The sequence below is a fragment of the Manis javanica genome, chromosome 6, assembly GCF_040802235.1.
Source record: "Manis javanica isolate MJ-LG chromosome 6, MJ_LKY, whole genome shotgun sequence".
NCBI classification, from domain to species: domain Eukaryota; kingdom Metazoa; phylum Chordata; class Mammalia; order Pholidota; family Manidae; genus Manis; species Manis javanica.
In genome coordinates this window covers 145,865,600-145,888,945 of record NC_133161.1, presented here as the reverse complement: position 1 = coordinate 145,888,945, position 23,346 = coordinate 145,865,600, and the positions used below count along the sequence as shown (strand labels likewise).

General features: G+C 54.4%; 1 protein-coding gene across 3 annotated transcripts in view; it reads right to left on the bottom strand.

The window, feature by feature from the left end:
* The window catches only part of DSCAML1 (DS cell adhesion molecule like 1), a 321,095-nt gene that overhangs the window by 98,145 nt on the left and 199,604 nt on the right, over positions 1-23,346 (bottom strand). For all 3 annotated transcript variants that reach the window (XM_036992686.2, XM_036992688.2, XM_036992689.2), the window contains exon 4: positions 230-376. In XM_036992686.2, the coding sequence (XP_036848581.2) occupies positions 230-376 (147 nt within the window). The remainder of the gene's footprint in view (positions 1-229; positions 377-23,346) is intronic.

Here is a 23,346-nt window from a genome sequence, read left to right as displayed (position 1 = left end):
TACAGCCAGGAGAGTTAAGCTTCCTGAGGTACAGACTCCTAAAAAGAATTTATCTCCGGAGTCCATACATGAAGGGCACCCCAGACCAAACTGGACTTGGTCTGCCCCTGTGTCCTTCAGTCTCCCGCTCTGAGTCCCCTAAGTACACAGCAGACTCCCAGTCCGTGCTGCGGACGAGCCCAGATCCTGGGGTGGGCTGGGGCCCTCCCCCACCAGCCCGCTCGCCTACCTGTCACGGAGAGGCGGGCCCCATTGCTCTGCCGGGTCTCCCCGCTGTACTTGTGCTTGGTGACGCAGCGGTAGGTGGACAGGGCGTCCTCCTTCTGCACGTCGGAGATGTACAGCCCGCCGTTGAAAGTAATAAAAAACCTGTTTTCTGGAGACACAATCAGGACATAGTCTGTTACTCCCCTGGCTGGGCACACTGTCAGAAGCAACTCGGGCTGGCAGCCGGCCCTCTCCCAGGCTAGGACTGCTGCCTGGAGGGAGGAGGCGATGGAGACAACAAGGGGGGGAGGTTGGTGCAGCCTCGAAGACAGGGGAGCATCTCGAACACATGAGGGTTTTCTGGCAAACAAATAGAAATTACTGTAATTACTCCCTTAAGTGTATATACTTCAGCGTTTTACAGAAGGATATTGGGCTTTTGAAGCAGATGGCGATCTGGGTTGTAATCTGACTTGTCCACTTATTAGCTGTGTGACTTTGAGAAACTTACTTAACTCCTCTGAGTCTCATCTGCACAATGGGGTGCAAATAATACTTCACAGGGCAGATGTCACGATTCAAAAAATAATAGTCTGGCACACAGTAAATGCTCACCTAGTGACTACCAGCTCCCCCCATCTTCCCTTCTCCATGAGAGTGTCAAACTCTTTCACATTCTTGCTCTTACAACTGTTTGAGATATTGTCACCATTTTCAGGTCACACAACCAGGAGGCGCACCGGAACTGGGCCTTCCAGCTCCCAGCGCTCCCTATGTACTGAGCCAGACACAAGCCTAAGTTCTTCCCTGTCAGTGTTAACCATTCACTCACTCAGTAAGTAATTCCTGAGGTTAAGCTGTACTAGGAGTGGGGACATGGAGATGCAGATATACGATAACAATTCAACATGCAGTCCTTGAGCACCCATTTTGTGCAAGGCAGAGGTCCAGGCCCTGTGCTTTCCTTTTCCTGGCCCCTCCACAGTCTTACTGGGCTTGGCAGGATGCTGGAGAGTCAGGCTATAAGACACCCATTTTGCTGATTACGACACATAACCCCACTCAGACGTGGAGTGGATCTCCTTGTCCCAGGTCCCAAGGCAAACCTGAACTTGAGCTGGTTTAGGGCTGATTTTAAAAGGGGAGAAGGTGGACTGGAGATTGGGGAGGGGCTCTCATTCGGCTTCTGGACTCCCTGACCTCACAGCCGTGTCCTCCCGCCCACGACGCAGCCTGACTGAGATTGAAAGCTACCTTTGGGTCCCTTTACCTGCTCTCTGGGGGCTAGACTGCTTTCCCGGGTGGGCACAGAAGACTCCAGACTGCTGCTCTATCGGGAGGGAACACGGGAAGCAGGGCAGTGAGAATGGCTTAAAAGAAAGCTTTGGGACAGGAGGGTAAGGCTGAGCCCACAGGAAGACCTGCTAATATCAGAATGCCAGGCTGTTATAGGGAAACATTTTGGGAGACCCCATGCCCTTCAAATCCTATTATTCAGAGGTCTGCTTTCTCCACCTGGGGCCTGAGTGAACTCCCTCAACCAAGGACAGAGCTCTGATTTGAGCTCACTTTCCTATTAAGAATATTAAGAATATCTCCTATAAAGAATATTCCCTCTAAGCGCAAGTCCAAAATCTCAATACCTGGGGACAGGGACCTCACCAAAGGACACTTTCCCACAATGAATGTTGTACAGTTGCAGGGGTGAAAAGCTGAATGTGCTCCAGCACATCCTTGCAAAAGGCTCTCCAGCCTTCACTTGCATATCTCTGGGACGGGGAACTCACTACCTCATTCAGCGGCCCATTCCACAGTCAATGACAATGACTTTGTAAGATCTTCCTTTGGTCACAACTTGGTCCCTTCATAACTGCCTCCAGGGGTCGTGGTTCTACTCACTGGAGCCCTGCAGAACTAGCTTAAGCCCACATTGTTCACTCTCTCACAAATTGGAAGGCAGCTAACATGCCTTTGACGTTTTTTCAGGCTAAGCAGGCTTTGGATTTTATTTTTTAATATTTATTTAATATGGTTTCAAATAACTTCGATCTGGTCGGTCTTTTGCTTCTTAACAAACTTGGGTTTGTCTACACATCTCCTAACTTTCCCTCCCTCCGTCTCTCTGTCTTTCTCCCTCCCATCCATCTTTGCACGGGACTAGACCTATTAGGTGCCAGGCACTTTGCCAAGTGGTGGAGATCTGACAACCAGCCTTACCTGGCCAGGGCAGAATAGATCAGATCTGCCAACGCCCGGCCCAAGACTGCACTAGCTTTTTATGGGGATATAGTGGGAGTGGGGAGGCTGCCCTCACCCTCTGCTTGCACTCAGCCGCACTGTGGACTCACATGTGTGAGCTGCTGTTAGGCCATTTTCCATCTCTTCGCCCTTGGCTGCCTGGCTAGGTGGGCCCAGGTTTGGGACTTGACACGGACCCTCGCTGAGCCCCCTCCTGTTGGGACCCCCCTAGCCGAACACTCGGCTGTCTGGCAGCCTGCCAGTCCTCTGGAACACGGAGCCTGAGGACCCCCGCCACGCCTGCTCCAGCACCCAGGCCGCACCATGCAGACCCCCCACCCTGCTGTGGGGAAAAGATGAGCAGGAAGCGGGAGGGGGGCGTGGGACCGCAGCCAGCAGAGCGGGAGAGGGCCTGGAGGAAGCAGGGGAAAAGCCTGGCTCCCCCACCAGACTCTGAATGTGCCGTTTTGCCTCCATGTTTTGACATCCCAAAGTCAAATGCGGAAGCTCTCCCGTGATTTATTACGTAACTGGGACCCGAATGTAGAACTACTGGAGGGTATTGCTGCCAGTCAGAAGTACCCAGGTTGGAGGTGGTAGCGGTGGGGTGCGGAAAAACAGGAGAGACCCTCAAGCCACCCTGAGCAGCCCACAGGTGTCCAGCCTGGACGCGTGGACCCTGTGACCCCACAGCTCTGCAGCCAGGACCTTGGTGCACTTGGCCCTCTTGGAATTTTTAGCTGGGAAGGGGTGCTGTGTGCTGGTGGTGGGGAGCTGGGGTTTCTATAGCAACCAGCAGCTGCTGCATCTGATGTTTCACATCCTTCATTGTCCTCATTTTCCCCCTCCTTCATGTGCATATTTAATTGCAGTAACATTTCCAGACACAGTGTATGGTTCCTCCTGAAACAAAGGCAGGCTGCAGCCAGGGGGATGCACAGTGCGAGAGAGGGGAAGGAGAAATCAGGGGCGTTATGTTAATCCCCTCTGGGGGGACTTGTGCAACATTAGTTCTGCATGTTTGATGAAAATCAGATGATGGGCCCTGCTGGGGAAGGAAGGAGAAAGAGGCCTGTGGAGTGAGCGGCAGATGGAATTGAGGGGGGCGGAGGCACAGCCTGTGGAGGGGTGGTTCAGAGGGGCCAGGTTCCACAGAACGGCTGGTCTCCAAGGCGGGCTCTCGCAGTCTGGCAGCCCGTGCTCTGCGCCCCAGGTGGGACCGGCCATCCTGGGAATGGGTAACGGGGCAGCTATCCACACTGTGGCCCCTCCTCCTTGTGGCAGGCTGGGTGCAGCTGGATGAAGGACCTCCCTGCCCAGCCTCCGTCCTGAGGCCCCTCAGAAATCATTCCTGGTTGTCACCATAACTGGGGGTGCTAATGGTATTTAGTGATCAGGGGCCAGGGGTGCTGGACATCTTGAGTAACAAAGAACCATTCCACCCAAATGCCAACGGCGTCCCATGGGTATACTCCAGAGGGCCACTTTCCCTTTGGCTCTGAGACGGAGACCTGTGTGTGCACGCTGACTCCGCCATCGCGCCGCTTGACCGTCCCATCTGAAAGGCCTCAGCACCACCTGTGATGTCGCCCGTGACCAGGGAGTGCTGTAAGTGGGTGATGACTCCTTTACTTCTTTCGTTATTACTGTGAATATTCCGTCTGCCTCGCCAGCCTTTTCCCTGCTCATCTGGAGCAGACCTGTCCTTTTTTAAAGCTGAGTATTTATTGAGCACCTATTACACGTTAGGCCAAGGGCTTTATCAACATAATCTCATGTAATCTCCATGATCCTTTGAAATGGATACTCTTACTATTACTAACCAAAGCACAGAGAGGTTAAGTAACCCACCCACAGTTACACAGCTAATAGTGGTAGGGTCTGAACCATTGGTCCCCTTCCTGTGTTCTTCCAAAGCTCTGTGCTAGACTGACTCTCTGGAGTAACAGCACCTCTCATGGGGACATACGGTCAGTCAGCCTCTGCTTGGCTGCTTCTGTTAGTGGGGTCCTCACACCCTCAGGAAGGACCACTCACTCATTCATCCCCGCTTGGCTCAATTTATCACCTCTATGGAGCGTCCCAAGGTCCTGGCCTGGACTCCATGGATACATCCTGGACTTGGTCTCTCCCCTCTGGGTTTCCACAGTTAGAGCACTACATCCTTCCTCCAGGGAAGGTGGCCATCAGTGCTGGGCCGGTGCAGTGGTGCGAGGGGGCTCTGTGGGAGCTGTTGGTGAGAAGTGGAGGATAAAGAGGGCTTGAGCTCTCTGGCGTGGTGGGGCAAGCCCAGGACGGGGCCATAGGAGGCTGGCATTGCAGTTCTGGTTCTGCCACTAAGCGTGGGGTATACACTAGGTTGGACAGTGTTCCCCCAAATTCATGTCCACTCAGAGCTCATGAACGTACCTTATTGGAAATGAGATCTTTGCAAATGCAATCAAGTTAAGATGCAGTCACACCGGCTCAGGGAGGGGGCACACGCGCAGGGGGAATGCCGCGTGAAGACAGGCAGAGAGATGGCACTGACGCCTCTACAAGCAAAGGGACGCCAGGAACAGCTGGTAACCCCAGAAGCCAGGGAGGAGGCAGGGAGAAGTCCCCCTCCAGAGCCCTCAGAGGGAGCAGGCCCTGCCCACACTTTGAGTTTGGACTTCTGGCCTCCAGAACTGTGACACAATAAATCTCTGCTTCTTTATGCCACCCGGCATCAGTGAGCCCTGGGAAACTAACACAGGGGGCCCTTAGGAAGTCCAGGGTTCTCCGCATAAAAAGAGGGAAGAGTTGGGTTAGGTGTGTATTTTTAAAAAATCATGTTTGAACATTAGAGTCACCTAAAGAGCCTTTCAAATTGAACTCAGAATCTCTGGGAGGGTGGCCTGGAATTGGTATTTTCAAAAAGCTATTTGGGTGATGTAATGCGCGGCCAGCGCAGAGAACCACGGGCGTAGATGAACCCATAAGGCCCCTTCGCGCTGACAGGTGATGTCTCTAGGACCGCACCAAACTTCTGAGCCCCATTTCTCCTTCAGGGAAGATAATGAGCAGGGCTTATGTCACAGAGTTGTTGGGAGAATTAGCTGGGATTGTGCATGTGGAGGTCCCCAGAGCCTGGTGCTCCTGGGTGTCAGCACAGGTCACTCCACCTCACACAGGGGAAGGGCGGGGGACCATGGGGGCGCTCAGCCCCTCCCGTGGTCAGGCTTCCCGCAGACTCTCCCCCTTCTTCCTCAGGAGCACAGCAATAAGGAGGCCTTGCTTGGCAGTTTGTAGGCCCTGCACACAGGTGTTAAGTTAGCTGATAGCATCTTTTCTGTCTTTTTTTAAAAGGTCATTGGCCTGCGCCTTGGAGATTCCCCAGAGCTGCAGAAGCCAGGGAGAGAGAACTGATAGAAACCTTTGGGCTGCCGGTGGCCCCAGAGGGCTCAAGGAGAGAAGATGCCCTCAACAGCGGGGCACCCTCTCTGTTCTCAGCAGGGTGTGAGGGTGAGTTTGGTGGGGAGAGGGTGCTGGGCAGAGGAGGAGCCGGGAGCTAGGCGTTTGCTGGACGGTATGAACTGGACGGATCCCTCTCTAGCCTTTAGAGTGAGGTTAGGAAAATTACTGAATGAGGAAATTACTGAATTACTAGCTTCCTAACTGGCCCTCCTGCTTCGGCTCCTGCCCCTCCTCCATCTGTTCCCAACATGCAGCTGGAGAAATGCTTGAAAACCAAGTCAGATCATGCAGATCGTTTGGCCAAATCCCTCCAATCACTCCCAGTTCACTCAGCGTGAAAACAGTGCCACTCACAAAATAGGTACTCATCAATATCCCTAGAATGAAAGAATGAATGAACCTTCCTAAGACTCAAAGGTAGTTTTATCCCCATTTTACCTGTGAGGCAACTGAAACTCAGAAAAGTCAGATCCCGGCTCTAAATTTACCTCTTTCAGGAAGCCTTCCCAGATTAACCCACCCCCAGGTGTGAGGGTTTCTACATCTGGTGAACTTCTTGCCACTGCTAATCACAGTTTCTACAATGTCCAATTAGACCTTAATAATAATTATTTTTGAGCATTCCAAGTCAAGATAAATGGTATATGGTGGTCCCTCAAAAAATTAAAAATAGAATTACTATATGATCCAATGATTCCACTTTTGGATATATACCCGAAAGAATTGAAAGCAGGCCCTCGAAAAGATATTTGGTTACCCATATTCACAGCAACATTATTTACAATAGCCAAGAGGTAGAAGCAGCCCAAGTGTTCATTGATGGATGTGTGTGTGTGCACACACACTCACACACACACACACACACACACACACACACACACACACACACACACACAAATATTACTCAGCCTTAAGAAGGAAGGAAATTCTGTCATATGCTATAACATGGATGAATCTTAGAGGAATTACTCCAAGTGAAATAAGCCAGTCACAAAAACACAAATACAATGTGATTCCACTCACATGAGGTCCTGAGAGCAGCAACTTCATAGGGACAGAAAGTAGAATGGTGGGTGCAGGGGCTGGGGCGAGGGGGAGTGGGGAGTTACAGTGTGATGGGTCTGGAATCTCAGTTCTGCAAGAAGAAACTGACCTTAAACCTGAGCTGAAACGCTGCTAAACTTGCAAATGGCTAAGACAGTAAATTTTGTGTGGTGTCTTTTACCACAACTAAAATTTAAAAATTCAAATAGTCAAGATTTTAAAGAATTGGAGTGTGTCTTTGTGAGGAAGGGAGTTTCCTGTCAACAGGGGTATTTACTTAGAGGCTGAAGAAACACTTGGCTGAGGTGCTGCATAGACGATTTAAGTACAGTATTAAGTGAGAAAAAGAAATGAGACCATGTTTAAGGTGGCTTCCCTCCCAGCAACTTATAAATTCCCAGCTTAGAGCGTCGCAGAGCTCAGGATCCCTTGTGCGCTTGTTTCCACCCCGGAGCCTAGGCTGCGACTATTCCTTCTGTGCCTGAAATGCTCTTTCCTTGACTTATGCCAGGCCCTCCTTGGAGAGGACTTGCCTGTCCCCTCTGTCACATCAGACTGCGTCCATGTCCCTGCCCAGTGCCGTACCCTTCCTTTCTGTCTTCAGAGCACGCGGTGTTTCTCGTCCTCGAGAGCAAGGAGCTACTTTAGCATCCCAGCTCCTGGCTTGTGCTCAGCAGGTGCTCACGGAACATGTTTTGAATGAATGACCCCTGGCAGTAGAGGGGGCACATCCATGGGGTGAGACAGCCGGACTTGGAGGCCCGGAGCCCTGCCCTGAGGTCCCCTGCACCCTCTGACCACCACTGCTACCCTGCGATGGCTAGGGCACTGCTCCACCTTCAGGCCACCTTGATCCTTGCCTGGTGCCCCAGCTCAGCCAAGCTCAGGCTGGGGCGTGAAAGGAAATGCGACTTTGGGCTAACAAAAGGGAAGTAAACAGATAAGCACACGAGTGGGGCCATCTGGAGCATAACTGTGGCTGACTCATCTTCAGAGGGCAGCCGGTGCAGGGAATGACCTCACACTTCCCAGGAGCTACTCAAACACGTGGAGACTGAGGGTCCAGGGATGAGGGACACATATGCTCCCTCTCCAGGCCTGAGGCTGGCCTTCCACGGTCTCCCCGACCAAGGACCGACCTCTCCCTTAGCCGAACAGGAATGCTATCCTCACCTGGGGGCTGTGGGGTGGGGCGGGGTTGGGGAGGAAACACCAACCCTAGCCAGGCTCACTGGTTCCAGGTTAGAGCCACATTCGCATCCCGGGACCCACGGTCAGACCAGAAGTATGCATTGCAGTGGACAGAGCCGTAACCAAGCTGCTTGTGGGGGCACATCTCGGCCTGCCGTCAGGCGGGCTCGGTCCTCAGATGCTAGAGGTTTCCAGAGTTGGGGCCTTTGGGGAAGAAGACTTGTGTCCAGGGACCTGCAGCTGCGAACTTCCCTCTCCGGCTTTGGGGGTAGGGTGCGCCCCGGCTTGGGAGAGGGATTCGGACTTAGCTGCTGATGCGTCTTAAACTCAGGAAGACAGACCCCCAGGTGCATGAACCAGTGGGCATGGATGCGCCACGCGCTCTGCTAGCTGCTCTCTGAAGTGCGGCCATCAGCCCAGGAAGCACACGCTGCTCCTCCTGCTGTACAGATACGGAAACTGGCTCAGGCCGAGACTTGTTCAGGTCACACACCCAGTGAGTGGAAGAGCCACTGGCTCCTCCCTGGGTCCGTGAACAAGCCCAGGGCTGTTTCCCCAAACCCTGCAGCCAGGAGAGCATGTGCCAGCCCTCCCTGTGAGGGGCGCTTCTCCACCTCCTCTTCTGGGTAGTGGCCAGGCCCCTGTGACCCTGCCTCTCGTGCAGGGGCTTCCCTCTCACTCGGCAGGGCCAGAGCGGTGGGTGAGCAGAAAGGTGAGAGGGATGGGGTGAGCCCAGCTCCAGAGCTGAAAAGTTAGGGGGCTCGGGTCTCTCAGGAGGCTGGCGTGCAGTGAGAGGTCCGGAGCATTAGGCAGTAGCTTGCTTTGGGAGACCTCAGACCTGGGGAGCAAAGAAGCCTTTCTATGACGGTGCCATGCCCCTGGGGTGTCTGCCAGCAGGAAGGGGTGGGCACGGACAGGTAACTGTACGTGTCTGTGAGGAAATGAGGTGGAGGGCTGCACGAATGCTGTTAGGCACATTTGCTGGACCTGTAGGGCATCGAAGGGGACAGAGATGGGGCTGGCAGCTTGGGGGGCTTACGTCCCAGTGGGTGCTATGTGGACCACTCTATTTGGAGTCAGAAATGGGAGATTTGAGATCTGCTGCCTACCAACTGTGCGGCTTTAGGAAAATAGCTTAACCTGTCTGGGCTTCTCTCTCATCCCCAAACTGGGGATACTAATTTGATCACAGGATTCTTCTGTGGTGCCCATGTGACAGTGTCTCTGGAAGGGCGCTGTGACATGTACTGCTCTGCAGAGGCATCAGGAGGGGTTATTGCCATAATATGCAGTGTAGAAAAGCACAGGGCATGTGTGTCCTTAGCTCATACATAGAACATAGGTATTTGTGCAGGTGGTATGGTGCCTGAATGAATCCTCTGACAGTAGCGATGCTCCTCAGCTCCTGAGTCAGATGCCTTCCTGAAGCGGGAAGGCCACAAGCTGAGGGAGGGGTTTCCTGCTCTGCCCACCCGCCTCACCTCTACAAGGAGGGTCCCACTAGGCACCGGGAGGTATGGAGTGCGGAAGGGGGTGGAGATCAAGGAATCGACGGAACTTTGACTGAGACCAGGCTTCGGCCAGGGTCAGAAACATCTTTCCGTCTCTCTTGGAAGGGAAGAGATACTTAGCCCATCACAGCCCAAGTCTGTTTGCCGGGGCAGCCGTAGGATGCCAGGGCCTGCCTCCAAGTGTCTCGACTGGCCCCCACGGGTCTCCCAGTTCCAAAAGAGAAACTGCCATCAATACAGGCTACCAGTTTCAGCTCCATCCAATACAGACGTGCAAAAACAATGTGGTCAGCCTGCAGCTCTGGGGCTGGATAGTCATAAGCCTAATGAGATAACTCACCCCACCCCAAGGCTGGGCTACTCTTCTTCCCAGGCTGTTTGCACGGCGGGGCAGGGAGGGTGGGGGTAATCAGTGATTCCTGGCTGGTAGGAATTAGCCCTGGCTGGGGGCCCCAGCACCAGGGCGGCCCACGAGGAGCTGTTTAGGGCCGACCCTGAGAGCACCTTCCTTTTCCTCCTTACTGTTCTTCCTGCTGGGGGCAAGGGCTCTGGGGGTGCCACCCGCGTGGGCTTGAAGAGGAAGACAAGAGCCCATTCTGCCTCCTTTTCTCCCCTGGACTCTGGTCTCCCAGGATTGAAAGCCCTTTAGCCAAGACCCTGAAGAGAGACTCATCGCAGGGAGGAAGGCGCTGAGTTGGGAATTTGGGTTCCAGCCCCTACTGGCCTGCGCTAAGTCCTAGGCCCTCCCTGTTATGGACTGAAGGGTGTCCCCACAAAATTCATAGTTGAAGCCTTAACCCCCAAAATGACTGTATTTGGAGACAGAGCCTTTAAACAGATAATTAAGGCTAAATGAGGTCATAAGGTGGGGCCCTAATCCAATATGAGTCATGCCCTTATAAGGAGAGGAGACGCCAGGACAAGGCACACAGGAAGGCCACGTCAGGACACGGGGAGAAGACAGCCGCCTGCAAGCCGAGGAGAGGCCTCAGCAGAAACCACCCCTGCGAGGCCTTGATCTTGGGCTTCCAGCCTCCAGGATTATGAGAAACAGTGTAAGCTGCTCACTCTGGGATTTTGTTATGGAGGCTCTGGAACATGAATACCCGCCTCATCCGGCCACACTGTTCCCTGAAGACCTTCCAGGGCTAAGATTCTGGAGTTTGGCAAGATGCTGGCACGGGGACCCCAGGGTGGGAATGGAGAGGAGGGCTGTGGCGGGCCCGTCCCGAGGACGCTGAGTGAGCCGCACAGGCCTGGGTTAGAGAGAGAAGGATGGCGCAGAGCCCAAGCTGAGACCCTTAGTGAGCATCGGGTGCCAGGAGCAGAGGGAGGCGTCATTCTGGGATGAGATGGGCAGGAAACGGGCCCCGGTAGGGCCTCTGCTCCCAGATGGGGCCTCATCTGCCCTTGCTGTGAAATACTCACATCTGATTCACCATTGCATGTGACACCCGAGGGAACCGAGGCACAGAGGGTCCACAGCTGACCTGGGCCCCCTGCTCTTCTCCTGTGGAGCTGAAAACAGGCACCGCAGATATGCCTGGGTCTCGAGGAGACCAGATGGATGGGAGGTGAGACCTCTGCTGTGCCCTGGCCCTGGCCAGTGGGAAGAGCAAGGGAACCCTGGAGCCAGGGCGCAAGTGGGAGCCAAGCTGGAGGAGGGCTTTGCAGTTTAATGCCCTCCACGGGGCGGGGGACTGCCTCTGGCACAGGGGCTCCCAAGTGCTTGGGAAGCCACCATGGTCTCATGTTCACCTCCTAAGTAAGATGCCAGGCTGGGCTGGGCTGGCGTGCCAGCTCCTGATGGGCGGCCCGATGCCCTGCATGTGCTCCCAGGGGGCCTTGGGGGGCAGGCCCTTCCCCCTCCACTGCCCCCTCTGTAGGTGAGAGGGTGAGCAGTCAGAGAAGACATGGCACTATGGGGCGATGCTGCTATTACCCCACGGGTGTGACTCAGGCTGTGTCCCCTGGCAGGCTGGAGGGGCCTGTAACTGTCCCCAGGGGTTGTTTTCCCCTAGACTGAGTCAAGCTGTGGGGTAGGCTTGGCTCTGGAGTGTGGGGACTTTGAGCTAGGTGCAGTGAGGCAGACCCCCATCTCCATGCCCCCCAACCCTGCCCAACCATGGCCTTCTAAGGAGGGTCGAGACTTTTCTTTTAAGAGTACCAAGGCTTAGAAATGTCGCCTGTGGGAGTCTCTCCTCTGGGAACACTTAGGCAGAGGCAGGCACGGCAGGGTTGAGAGCTCTGGGCTGGGAGGTGAGAAACCTGGTGCCTAATGGGTTATGTGACTCTTGCCAAGTTTCAGCACTACTCTGGGCCTCACTTTCCCTAAATGATGAGTCAGGGGATTGAACCATTTGATCCTGAAGGTACCTTCCAGGTCCCACTTTCTTTATGATTCTATGTTCTCCTTCCCCTTGGCTGGACAAGGGTGGAGGTCCTCTTCTCCTTGAACCCCATCTCAGTCAGGGATCTGAGGGGTGCTGAGCCTAGGAGGCAGGATGCCCTCGAGCCCCAGAGCCAGAGTCACCCACAGGCATGTAACAACCACCCAGCCCCATCGCTACCCTGGCCTGACCGTGCTGAGCTGTCACCGCCCTGGTATCCCCATTTCTACCCTAAGAGGGATTAGCCAGTTCCCCCCACACTTATCTCTGCTTTCTGGGCTCTACAACAAGGAGTTACTGGAGGACTGGGTGTCTGGTCTCTCAGGTGACCCAGGCTGTTGATGGCAGAGGAGAAAAGGCCCAGCTCTGGAGTCAGGGGCTGGGATTCAAACTGTACTCCCCTTTCTCGCCGGGTGGTGCTGGGTAAGACACCAGACCTCTCTGAATCTGTTTCCTATAAGAATTCAATGAGGTAAAGAATGTACCCAGCGTAGTGCCTGGCATGGAATAGGTGGTCAGTTAATAGCTGTTGAATGACTGAATGAATTAACTCTCATAAGTAGGGGGGCAGCTCTGAACCCGACCCAGGCCCAGCCTCCAAGCACAGGACTCTACCGACCATTCCCTCTATCTCCCAGCTGCCCACAAGCTGGCCTCTTGGGTAGATGGGAGGGTATGGATTTCCAGGGAGGGGCCAGGCCCAGCTGCCCTGGCGCCCTGGCAGACTGACCACTTTGGGCAGCTGAGATCTAGGAGGGCGTCAGCACTGTCTCCGGAGCCGTCCCCAGGGAGCTCCGAGTCCCAGGGGATGAGAGGATGGAGGGGGGATCAGCAGGAGAGTCTTGGTGGAGGGCGACAGAAACACCGTGGCCAGTTCTCTCTCTCCCAGAGTCCCTTTCTTTAAATACAGCTCTATCTTTCTCTACTGCAGGATTAGCACACATCTCTCATTCTCCTATTGCTACAAGATTTTATTTCTAATTATGCTGTAATAAAACCGGAGCGCTCCCAGGCTTGCTTTCAAATGACTTGTACACACTCTGCAGATCGGATCCTCCTCAGCCCCATTGTGATGGCACTTCCCTGACATTCATTAGGCATGCATGAGAGAGGCGCTTTAAGAATAGAATTGCATTTAAATGGATTTGCTGAGAGAGGAAGATGAAAAAGAGAGAGGCGAAGTGGGGGAGGGAGAGGGAGAGCGGTTTGTTGAACAAACTATGAAAACAAGATGCCATAATAACAGGGTGCTGAAATAAGCCTCTTTCTTCCCAGTCCTCCCACTGCACATGGCAGAGCCCAGCCGGAGCGCAGCCTCCAACCCTCCCCCGGGGCCCCCACCCCCACCTGTATGTTACCTATTGGGGGTGCTTCATTAGCTCCGCACTCCATGTGTCGGATGCCCAGGGTGTAGTAGAAAGCTGCCATTACGGTTGGGGTAGCTGCCTTGTGTCCACAGAACCCCCACAGGGGGACCCTATGTCCTTGGGCCTGGGGAGCTGAATGGGGCCTGTTCGCCAAGGGCTCAACTCAGCAGTGCAGCCCTCACCCTTCTGCCCTGCCCCCTGAATGACCACCCCACACCTGGAACCCCCATGGGTCACTGAGTAACTCAGATTCCTCTTTCTCACTGGGGGGGCCCTGCAGTGATGGGCAGACCAGGAGGTCCATTCTGACCCCAGGGCCTGGCCCTCCAGGACCCCTTGCTCCCAGCTCCGCCTCCTTCTCCAGGGAGCCCACTGGCCCCATGGCAGCCTGTGAGGACCAAGAGGGCCTACTATGTGCCACAGGCCCACCTACTATGTGTCTGTACCCACCTGTGGTTTCATATCCCTGCACCACACACAAACCCTGTTAAAATGCACATCTGATCACGTTGAAAACCATCCCGTGGCTTCCTGTTTCTCTTAGGATAAAAATAAAAATCCTTAATAGGGCAGCCAAAGCCTGCCATCTTTCCCTGGCCCCCCTGGGTCCCCTCTCTGGCCAGCCCCCAGCCGCGCTGGCCTCCTGCTTCTCCCTGGGTGCTGAGCTGAGTCCGGGCGCTGAGCTCCCTCCACAGGTCTTGCTGCCCTTGGACGCCTATCCCACCTGCTTCCCAAGTTCACTCTGATCCACCCCTTGCAGCTCAGCTCACACTCCCTTCCTCAAGAAGACCCTCCCCACAAATCACCATGAGTTCTCGTTGCCCGCACGCTCGTCACAGCTGTGATGAAGCTGTGCTGAGCCATCCAATGCCGTCCGTGAGCCCTTGAGGGTCCTGGTCACTACTGCAGGCCCAGCACCCACTCGGTGGTAGAGGCTCAGTACAGGGGACGGATGCCAGGCGCAGGGCCAGGGCCTCTTTCAGCACCTCATTTAATCCTTGCTGCAGCCTTCCTGAGAGAGAGGGTTTTCTTTCCCTCTAATAGAGGAGGAGACCGAGACTCACAGAGCTCGAAGCGAGTTTCACCAAGTCACAGAGCTGGGGCTGCCTGACTCCAAAGCTGTGCTTTCACAGGGCTACTTCCTAGGGCACTGCATGGCCAAGGGCTTCCCTGCCCATCCCTCCATGGGCAGGGCCGCCCGCCACCTGCTGTCGGCCTTCCCCACCCCACCAAGGCCCTTCTCAAACCCTACATCTTTTGGGAGACTCCTTTGAGAGCCCAGCTAACGTGAACCCTCTCTCCCTTTCCAGACAGTTCACGGCTCCTACTGTGGGGCCACACCCACGGGACCCGGAAGGGCCTGACATTTGACACCCGGAGTGTTTCTGGGCTGCCCCCTGGGAGTCAGTCGTTCTGGTGTTACCCAGGTAGAAGGCAGCTTCCTTAAAGACTCCATGTGCCCCTCCCCTGGACCTTATAATGCCCAGGCCAGGAGCTGGCATACTCTCAAACAGAGCCTGGATCTTCAGCGAAGGCTTTGCCCTTAGCGTCTGTGTGGCCCAGGGACAAGCCCTAGAGAGGAAACCCTGTGGGCCCAGTCTGCTCCCCTGTAAGGGGGTAATAACGACGTCCCCCGTGGGTTGCTGTGGGGAGTCAAGTACTGCTGCAGGAGGCTTGTTCCTCGTCCTTCATGTGGCCTCTGAGATTGCTGACGATGGCACAGATATAGACAGGGAATGAGAGAGCTGGTCTTAACGGAGTCCCAGAAGGGGGTGTGGCTAAAAGGGACGTGGTACTGTGACGTCTCAAAGCCATATGCTGAGCGGCGGGGCACCAGGATGGCAGGGGAGACTGTGTCTCCCTATACACCACTCCCTGCCCGAGAGGTCTGCCTGGTTCAGAGGTCTCTGTGTCTGCATGCTGCTGACAGAAGCTCCCCTGATGAGGGTCAGAGCCCCCAAAGGCCAAGAGCAGCTGGCAGGCCCATCACCTCTGCCTCCCAGGCCCTAGCATGGCCCAAGTCTGGCACTGCCAGAGGCCCCATTGGTGAATGAGACCATGACCTACCTCCATGAGGGCAGGGCTGCCTGCCTGGCCACTGCTCTGATCTCGGTTTGGGCTCAACGCCTGTATGCGGTGGTACCCAGTCATATGCGGTGAATGAACAAGTGAATGAATGAGTGCAGGAATCTCAGCCTCTTTCCCTCCGCGGTTAAGTACTTGGGCTCTGAAGTCAGACAGACTGTGGCCATCGCTGTGATCTTGGCCCTAACCTCTCTGACTCACGTTTCCTCACCTATAAAACTGCCCCAATAACAGTACCAGTCACACAAGAGTAAAGCGCCTGACCCAGTGCTTGCATTGTGATGGTTCCGTGAGCGGCAGTTCTCATTGTTATAACTACACAGCTTCTACCATCTACTTCAGCCCACGTGGGAGCCTGGGGCGACCACTCATCCCGGAGATTCTAGATTACTCCTGAGTGTCACCCACCCTCTTCCTAGAACCCGTGAAAATCCTCTGACACTGTTCAAACAGCAGAGTCATTCTGCTATCTTGAACGTCTACATTTTTTATTTACAGGCTAATCAGCCTGACTGTATGGCAGCAGCAGCGATGCCAGCCAAAGGGCATGTCAGGAAAGGTAGGGATGTTTCCAGCCCCATAGCATTTGTGTCTTACCAGCTGTCTTCCTTAAATGTTGTGAATATTCAAGCAGCGCCCAACCCCAGGCCCATCCACTTCCTCCAACCTGATGTAATCTCAGCACCCGGCTCCACACGACACCCTACTCCTCCAGGAGCCTGCCCGCCTCCCCTAACTTGTGGTATCTGTACCCCTTACCCAGCTTTCATCTGCACTTGCTTTTTATTGGTGCTTTAAAAAAAGATGCATCAGTGGCTTGTGTCCCTTGGTGGCAGTGCACAGGCGGAGACGGGGAGCGGGGTGGGTTTATGACTCTCACATATGGGTTTCTATTACCTGCCGAGCAGAGTGCGAGGTACTTCACACACATTGTCTCAATTTAATCCAGAGGCAGGCAACAGCAACCCCATCCTATAGATAAGGAAACTGGCTCATGGAGATTCAGAAAACTGCCCAAGGTCACACAGTTAGAAAGCAACCTAATTGGGATTTGAACCCAGATGGCTGACTGCACAGCTCCCGAGGACAGAGGCCTCAGATCTCCCCACGCGGTGTCCACAGGCCTGGCCCTGGAGCCCAGGCTCTGTTTACTGACATTAGGTGTTGACAGTGGCCTTCTTTCAGGGTAGGAAGAATACTGAATGAGATGTGTTTGTAAGGCTCCCCCCTACGTCAGCATCTCGTGAGGTGCTATTGACAATTTGCGCTCTGCTCTGTGCATGCGGAATCCAAGCGGTGACACCGGCCCCGTCCACAGCTGGTGACCTCTCAGCATAGCTCTGGTCCCCCCAGCTCCCTGGACACAGACTGCCACGTTGCCCAGAGTGGTGCCACCTCCCAGGCCTCCCCACAGCACTTGGGATTCTGAGCTCACTCACCAGACAGGGGCAATCTCACACCTCTTACTCTCTGACACTTTGTGTGTGATTGATCCCCAAACTGTTCACAAATTAACCTAGATTTAGCTCCAGTCTCCCCTTTCCTACCTCTAGCCCTTTCCTATGGACCTCCGAGGTTAGCTTCTCCAGGCACTGGCCTTCCTGCACCTCTGCCTCATGCCCAGCTGACCCGGAGCCCACTGTCTGTCCCCTACGACCCCCTTGCCCCAGTCAAGGATCCTTTGGACTTGGTCTCTTCCTCAGGAGGCTTCACTGCTCTGCTCTCAGCCCTTGTTTAGAGGCACACGACAGGCGATTCCCTTCTTTTCCTGCTCTCTCTCCTTGGGATTCACTCTACATTCTGAGCTTTCTTTGAGTTAATAATGTTTGGGGTTGAAGGACTATAATGTCTCCTCTGCATAAGTCCCTAAAAATATGTAAAGTGAAAGACATTTGGGCAAAGATTAGAGGGAATCAGTGCAAGGAAAGAGCCTAGAGATATAACTTGGGGTTGAAACAAGAATTTCTTGGTAAATTCCAAGAACTGTATTCCCCTCCCCCCACTAGACTACTGTCTTGAAAGAGCAGAGAAGGAAAATACCATTAATTGAGCACCTACTGTGTGTTAGATATTATACTCTGTGTGCCAGATGAGTATTATCGTCCCCAGTGTACAGAAGAGAAGACTGAGGCTCAGAGAGTTTGGGCAAGTTGTTGTCTATGTCAAGGAAGTGAAGCCGGGTCTGAGCTCCACCCTCTCTTCCACTGCCAAACTGTCTCTCCGTCCCCCTGTCTAGAACACTGTGGGGTGGGGACGGGGAGTATCAAGGGCAGGGAAGGAGTACACGGGGGCATCTGCTTATCATTCTGCTGATATCTCAGCTCCAGCTTTAGATCTTCCTCTTTGGCGGACAAGCTAGAGGCAATTCTGCCCCCAGAACTGGAAGCTGGGGGGAGCAGGGGAGGACGTGGGAGTTGGGGTGATGTCGACAGAAAATCAGGGAGAGGCTGACGCTGGATGGAGACAGCTGGGGAGGGCCTCCGTGTGATTTACTCACAGGGCCTGGTGGCCCAGGGGCTGTGGGGGGGCATCCTGGCATATCAGCAGTCCCACCATCAAAGAACAAGTAGGAATTAATATCCCCGAGGTGGTCCGGAGCCTCTGATACCAGCAGAAAATTACAGGACACCACACAGGAGCATTACAGACTGAATGGGAGGGGACAGGAGATTTCCGTGGCTAATCCTGTTAACAAGACAATTTCTTATCAAACTCATTATGCTTTTGAAAGGAGGGAGTGAGAGGGGGCAGGGGAGGTGGGGGGAGCGCAGTGGGGCCCTAGCCCTGGAGAAGGAAGCAGAGAGGCTGCTGCGGCCACAGAGCTGCAGCCTCCAGGGAAGGAGACTGGGACTGGCAGGCGTCTGGAGCAGCAGGGTGCCTGTGTTGTCCCTGCCCCTCCCAAAGGGAGGCCCGGGTGGAAGCTCCCCTTACAGCTCCCTCCCTGCTGCGCTGCTGGCAACACCCTCCCTGCCCTGCCTGTTGTGTGACCCACAGGTGCCTGAGAATAGCCGGATCTTCGCCCTCCTTCTCTGACCAATGTGTACCCCCCCATCTTGTCCCATCTCCCATGGATCGACGAGGAGCACCCCCAGCTACAGATGCTGAAGGAGCAGAGCGCACCCACTTGTCTGGGAAGGGCTTTCGGTCTGGGCTCTTATTTGACTCTCACAGCTCCCCTTTCCTGTGAGATGGGCAGGAGGGGGTCTACAAGGCCTAGGAAACCAGAGGCCTGTTTCTGGCCCTTACCGGCTGAGCATTTTGGGCAAATCACTTAACCTCTCAGGGTGATTGTTTTCGCATCTGGAAAATAGAGATTGAATAAATCCTGCCCTACCTACTTCACAGGGTCCTTGTACGGATTAAAAAGGATAATGTACACAAGAGGGCCTGGCAATCTGTGACGCATTTTCATAAAGGGAAGTGATTGTTAAGGCCATTTTGGGGTTGAGGCACCAGGTGAAGTGTCCTGCTGGAGGTGACGAGGTGGAAATGGGGAACCACAGCTGGAACCTTTGCTTTCAAACCCAGGGGCAGTTCTGCCGCCATTAAAGCACGTCATTGCCTTGTCTGACCAGGGCATCATCAGGGGAGTGGATCGGCACCAACCTGAGTATCTGTTTATTAAGGGCCATGATGCACTCAGTTCTCTCCCGCCGGCCTGGGGAAACCAGCGAGGTTGAGGGCAAAGCACCCGGTGGGAAGAGGGGGCAGATCCGTGGGGCTCTGGGAAGAGTCCAGGTCAGGGCGCCTCCTCGGTGCCCCCGAGCACACCAAATACTCAAGTGCACAGGACAAACGGCCAGCTGAAAATCCCCATGGACACGCAACAAGGGCACAGACCGTGGGAACCCTGCTGCAAGCGAGGGCGCCCCCCGGGAGTCAGGGCTTGCCATGGTCTTAAAGGATGTGCGGGGTTTGAGTAGCTAAGGAGACGTCAGATGGCCATCCAACATTTACGGAGCACTTACACACCTGGTGCTGTGTTAAACCAGGGACAGATGTAAAGATGCTCACAATTTTACAGTGGTCAAGTCCAAGGTCAGGTTCAAGCCCCTCAGCAAGTGTTAGGAGGATGTGGAAAAAAAATGAAACCCTGGGGCACTGCTGGAGGGAATGTAAAGTGGTTCCTCAAAAAATGAACAACAGAATTGCCGTGTGATCTAGCAATTCCACTTCTGGGTACATATCCCAAAGAACTGAAATCAGGGACTCTGAAGGATATTTGAACACCCACCTTTACAGCTGAATTATTCACAATGGCTAACACTTAAGCAACAAAAGTGTCCATTCACAGACGAGTGGATAAATGAACTGTGGTCTACACGTACAATGGAATATTAGTCAGCCTTCAAAAGGAAGGAAATTCTGACACATGTCACACATGAATGAGCCTTGAGGACATCGTTCTAAGTGACACAAGCCAGCCACAAAAGGACAAATTGCATTTGATTCCACTTACACCTAGAGCAGTCAACTTCATAGAGACAGAAATTAGAATTAATGGTTGACAGGGGCTTATGGGGGAAAGGGAAATGGAGAGTTGTTGTTTAATGGGTATAGAGTTTTAGTTCTGCAAGATAAAACTGAACTTAAATATTACTGTCTACAGGTGGATGCACGGCAATGTGAATGTACTGAACGCAACAGTGCTGTACACTTAAAAGTGTTAAAGATGGTAATTTAATGTAATATTATTCTAGTACAATTTAAAAATAATAAAAGGGCTGATGCTACTGGCACAAACCTTTTCACTTTGCCCTTCCTCCTTTTTTCCTGCTGAAAGGATGGACATGAGGCTTGGGAGCACAGCAGCTATCTTGTAGTCATGAGGATGGCAGAGCAGGAAGGGAAAAGGACTCTGGTTTCTCAGCAACCTGGCCAGCCCTGAACTGCCTGCCCCCAGACTCTCTGTTACACCAAAAAAACACTCCCCCATTTGTCTAAGTCTTTGCCAATGACTCGCTCCATGCAGCCAGCTGTGGTCCTAGCGGAAACAGCTTCTAAAGCTCATCAGCCCCGGGTGCTCCCGCCCCTCCTGCGTCCTGTACTACTGTCTCCTTGTATCTCCTGGGAACACCATGCTCCGAGCCTTCGTGCAGGCCAGGCCCTCTGCAGACCCCTCTTTCTTCTGAGTGGCCTCCTTTTTTGGGCCCCACAGCCTCCTCCACAGCCTTCTGCATTTGGGCTGGGCATTGCCCTGGACAGGTGAGTTACCTTTTGTCCAGGCTCCCTAGCACCCCATGCCCACCTCTTTCATAGAATTTATCACTTATCTCACACCTGGCTCTTTTCATGTTCTCGCCCCTCTCAATCCTTGTAAGTCGAGACCTTGTTCGGATCTGGACCCCTGGTGCCTGCGTGCGTATCAGGCACACGGCAGGTGCTGAGTAACAGTGGGTTGACCAGAACTCTTCTGACTTCTAGGGGCTCACAATTTGAGGAGGAGAATTCAGGCCCAGAAATGATTCCCTAAGAGGAGCAGCACAAGGTGCTTGGAAGCCCAGAGGACCAAGCGACCACTCTGTCACAGGGTAGGTGACCGCTGGGTGTGCGCCTGTCTCCCGGTGTGAGTGAGGGAAGTATCTGATGGGAGAGAGACACTGTGTTGAGGTGTGAGGTGTGACAGCTCAGGGGTGCTTTGGAAGCAGGGCTCCCCTGGGCAAAGGGGGGGCGGGACGAGTTTGGACACAAAGGCCTTGCCTTTCAGCCTGTGCAGGGGAGGGAGCTGCTGAGGGCTTTTGACAGTGGAAAGAGGGTCACGGCTGGGGGCTCAGGTTCTTGTGCCAGGCGCACAGTCAGCTCTGAGCACCTGTCAGTTAACTACTGCGATCAACCTTGATTCCTGAAAAGCCCTCTGGTGGCGTGCAGAGGACAGCTGGACCAGGACAAGGCGGCACAGGAAGCCAGCAGGAGCCTTTTGCAGGAGTCCTGGTGCAAAGCAGAAGCAGAGGGGAAGGGGGTAAAGCAGGAGGGGAGGGGAGGGGAGGGAGCGTGTAGTTCAGAAGTGAGAGGACTCTGCAGTCAGAGTGTCCAAGGCCAAGATCTAGCTCTGCTACCCCCTGATGCCACTTAGGGCCAGTTCCCAATTCTTCTGTGCCCTGGTTTCCACATTTATAAAATGGGGTTTGTCATAACACTGTTATGAGAGGTATGCTATGGGACGTGTGTGAGCCGTGCCATGTTAAGTGATAAGCCGCGGTCTGGTGCACAGTTAAGGGCTCAGCGACTCTGAAGGAAGATAAGGAGAGGGGCCTCCTGATGGGCCCAGGAGGAGGCAGGTGGAGGGGACGTGGGGTAGAGCTGTGACCAAGTCACATCCTATCTACATGGCCTATGTGAGATCCCACTGACTGCAGGACCCTGGAGTGCGGACTTTGCCTGGCACTGGTGCCACCCCCCAGCAGCCTGCGTGAACTGCAAGAGCCAGAGAGGTGGGTGTGGCCACACCTCTGACCTCCAAGTGAAGGTCAAGGGCCCTGAGAAGTCAGCTCGTTCAGCAGGACCTCATATCTGCTGGCGGAGCACTGGTGCCCTGTAACTGTCCACCTGGAGTTTACCTGCCCACCCGCTTCCTCTTCTTAGCGGTAGTGCTAATGCACGTTTGTTGCATTAAACTGGGCTGGTGGGACAGAAGGTGCCAGTTAAAGAGGTGGCATGTTGGTGTCTCCCAGAGGGGAGATGCACGCAGGAAAGGGCCAGTCCAGGCCGGACCTGGCAGGTGAGAAGCTGGGCAAGACCTTGGATGAGGGATCTTTAAAATGGGCATGAGGATTTTTTTCTGGGCTCCTCATGGAGATGCTGAAGGAATGGAAAATGTCCCCTAGACACTCTAGTCAGAGTCAAATGCTGTGGACAGGAGGTCAAATGTGTGGCGACCTGGGGAAGCAGGCTCAAAGGCACAGTGTGGCAGGAGAGGCTCTGATGAGAGGCAGAGGTGACCTCCTGGGATCAGACAGATCCCAGGGCACTCCGTGATCCTGCCACTCCTCCTCTTACAACCCTGCAGCGGCTCTGTGCTGCTGTCAGGATGCAAGCCTTTCTGCAGTTCTGGGGGCTTTCCTCCGGCTGCCCCCTGCCCTCACCTGACCCCACAGCCCAGAGTCACTTGTGGTCCCCTTGTTCTCCTTCTCTGTTCCCCGGGTGTTTGCACGTGCGGCGCCCCAACCTGTGATGGTCTCGGTCTGCCCTCCCTCCTCCTCCAGTAACCCGGCCTCTCTAGGCTGGAGCTCAGCTTTCCATGTCACTGAGGACCCCTGGGGCACCACTCAGGGTGGGCTGGACACCGCCTGTACACGCACCTGGGCTTACTGCATGCCACCACACGGCAACTGCCTTTTATGTCTGCACTGCCCTGTGAAGTATCCGCTCCCCTGGGATGGGACCATGTCTGTTTTGACCCTGGTTGCATCCCCAGCATCTTGTACAGTGTCACCTGGTATATGCAGAATGAATACATGACTGCACGCAGAGATTCCATGGGCACAGAAGCTCTGGAGGACCATGGTACACGGCAGGGGTGGGGAGGCAGCCATAATCCCCTCACAGCCTCTGCTAGAGAGCCAGCGCTGAGAGAGTGGGGGCATCGCAGACCACAGCTGGTGGCAGCCCTTCCACCTATAGCCTGGGTTCAGAAAGGCAGGCTTCCTGGAGCTCTGGGTCTGACCCGGCACTGAGGGCCAGCTACCAGGGGCATGGAAGGGGCCCTTCAAGGTGCTGTCCTGCTGTGCAGGGCTGGGGGAACCCACGTCCCCGTTATAATACACCATGGCTCCCAATGCGGTCCTCCGATCCCCACATATGCTCACCGCCCAAGACCAGCTGCTCTCTGAACCCATCGCAAACTCATCTCTTCCTTGTGCCTGGACTCCAGGGCAT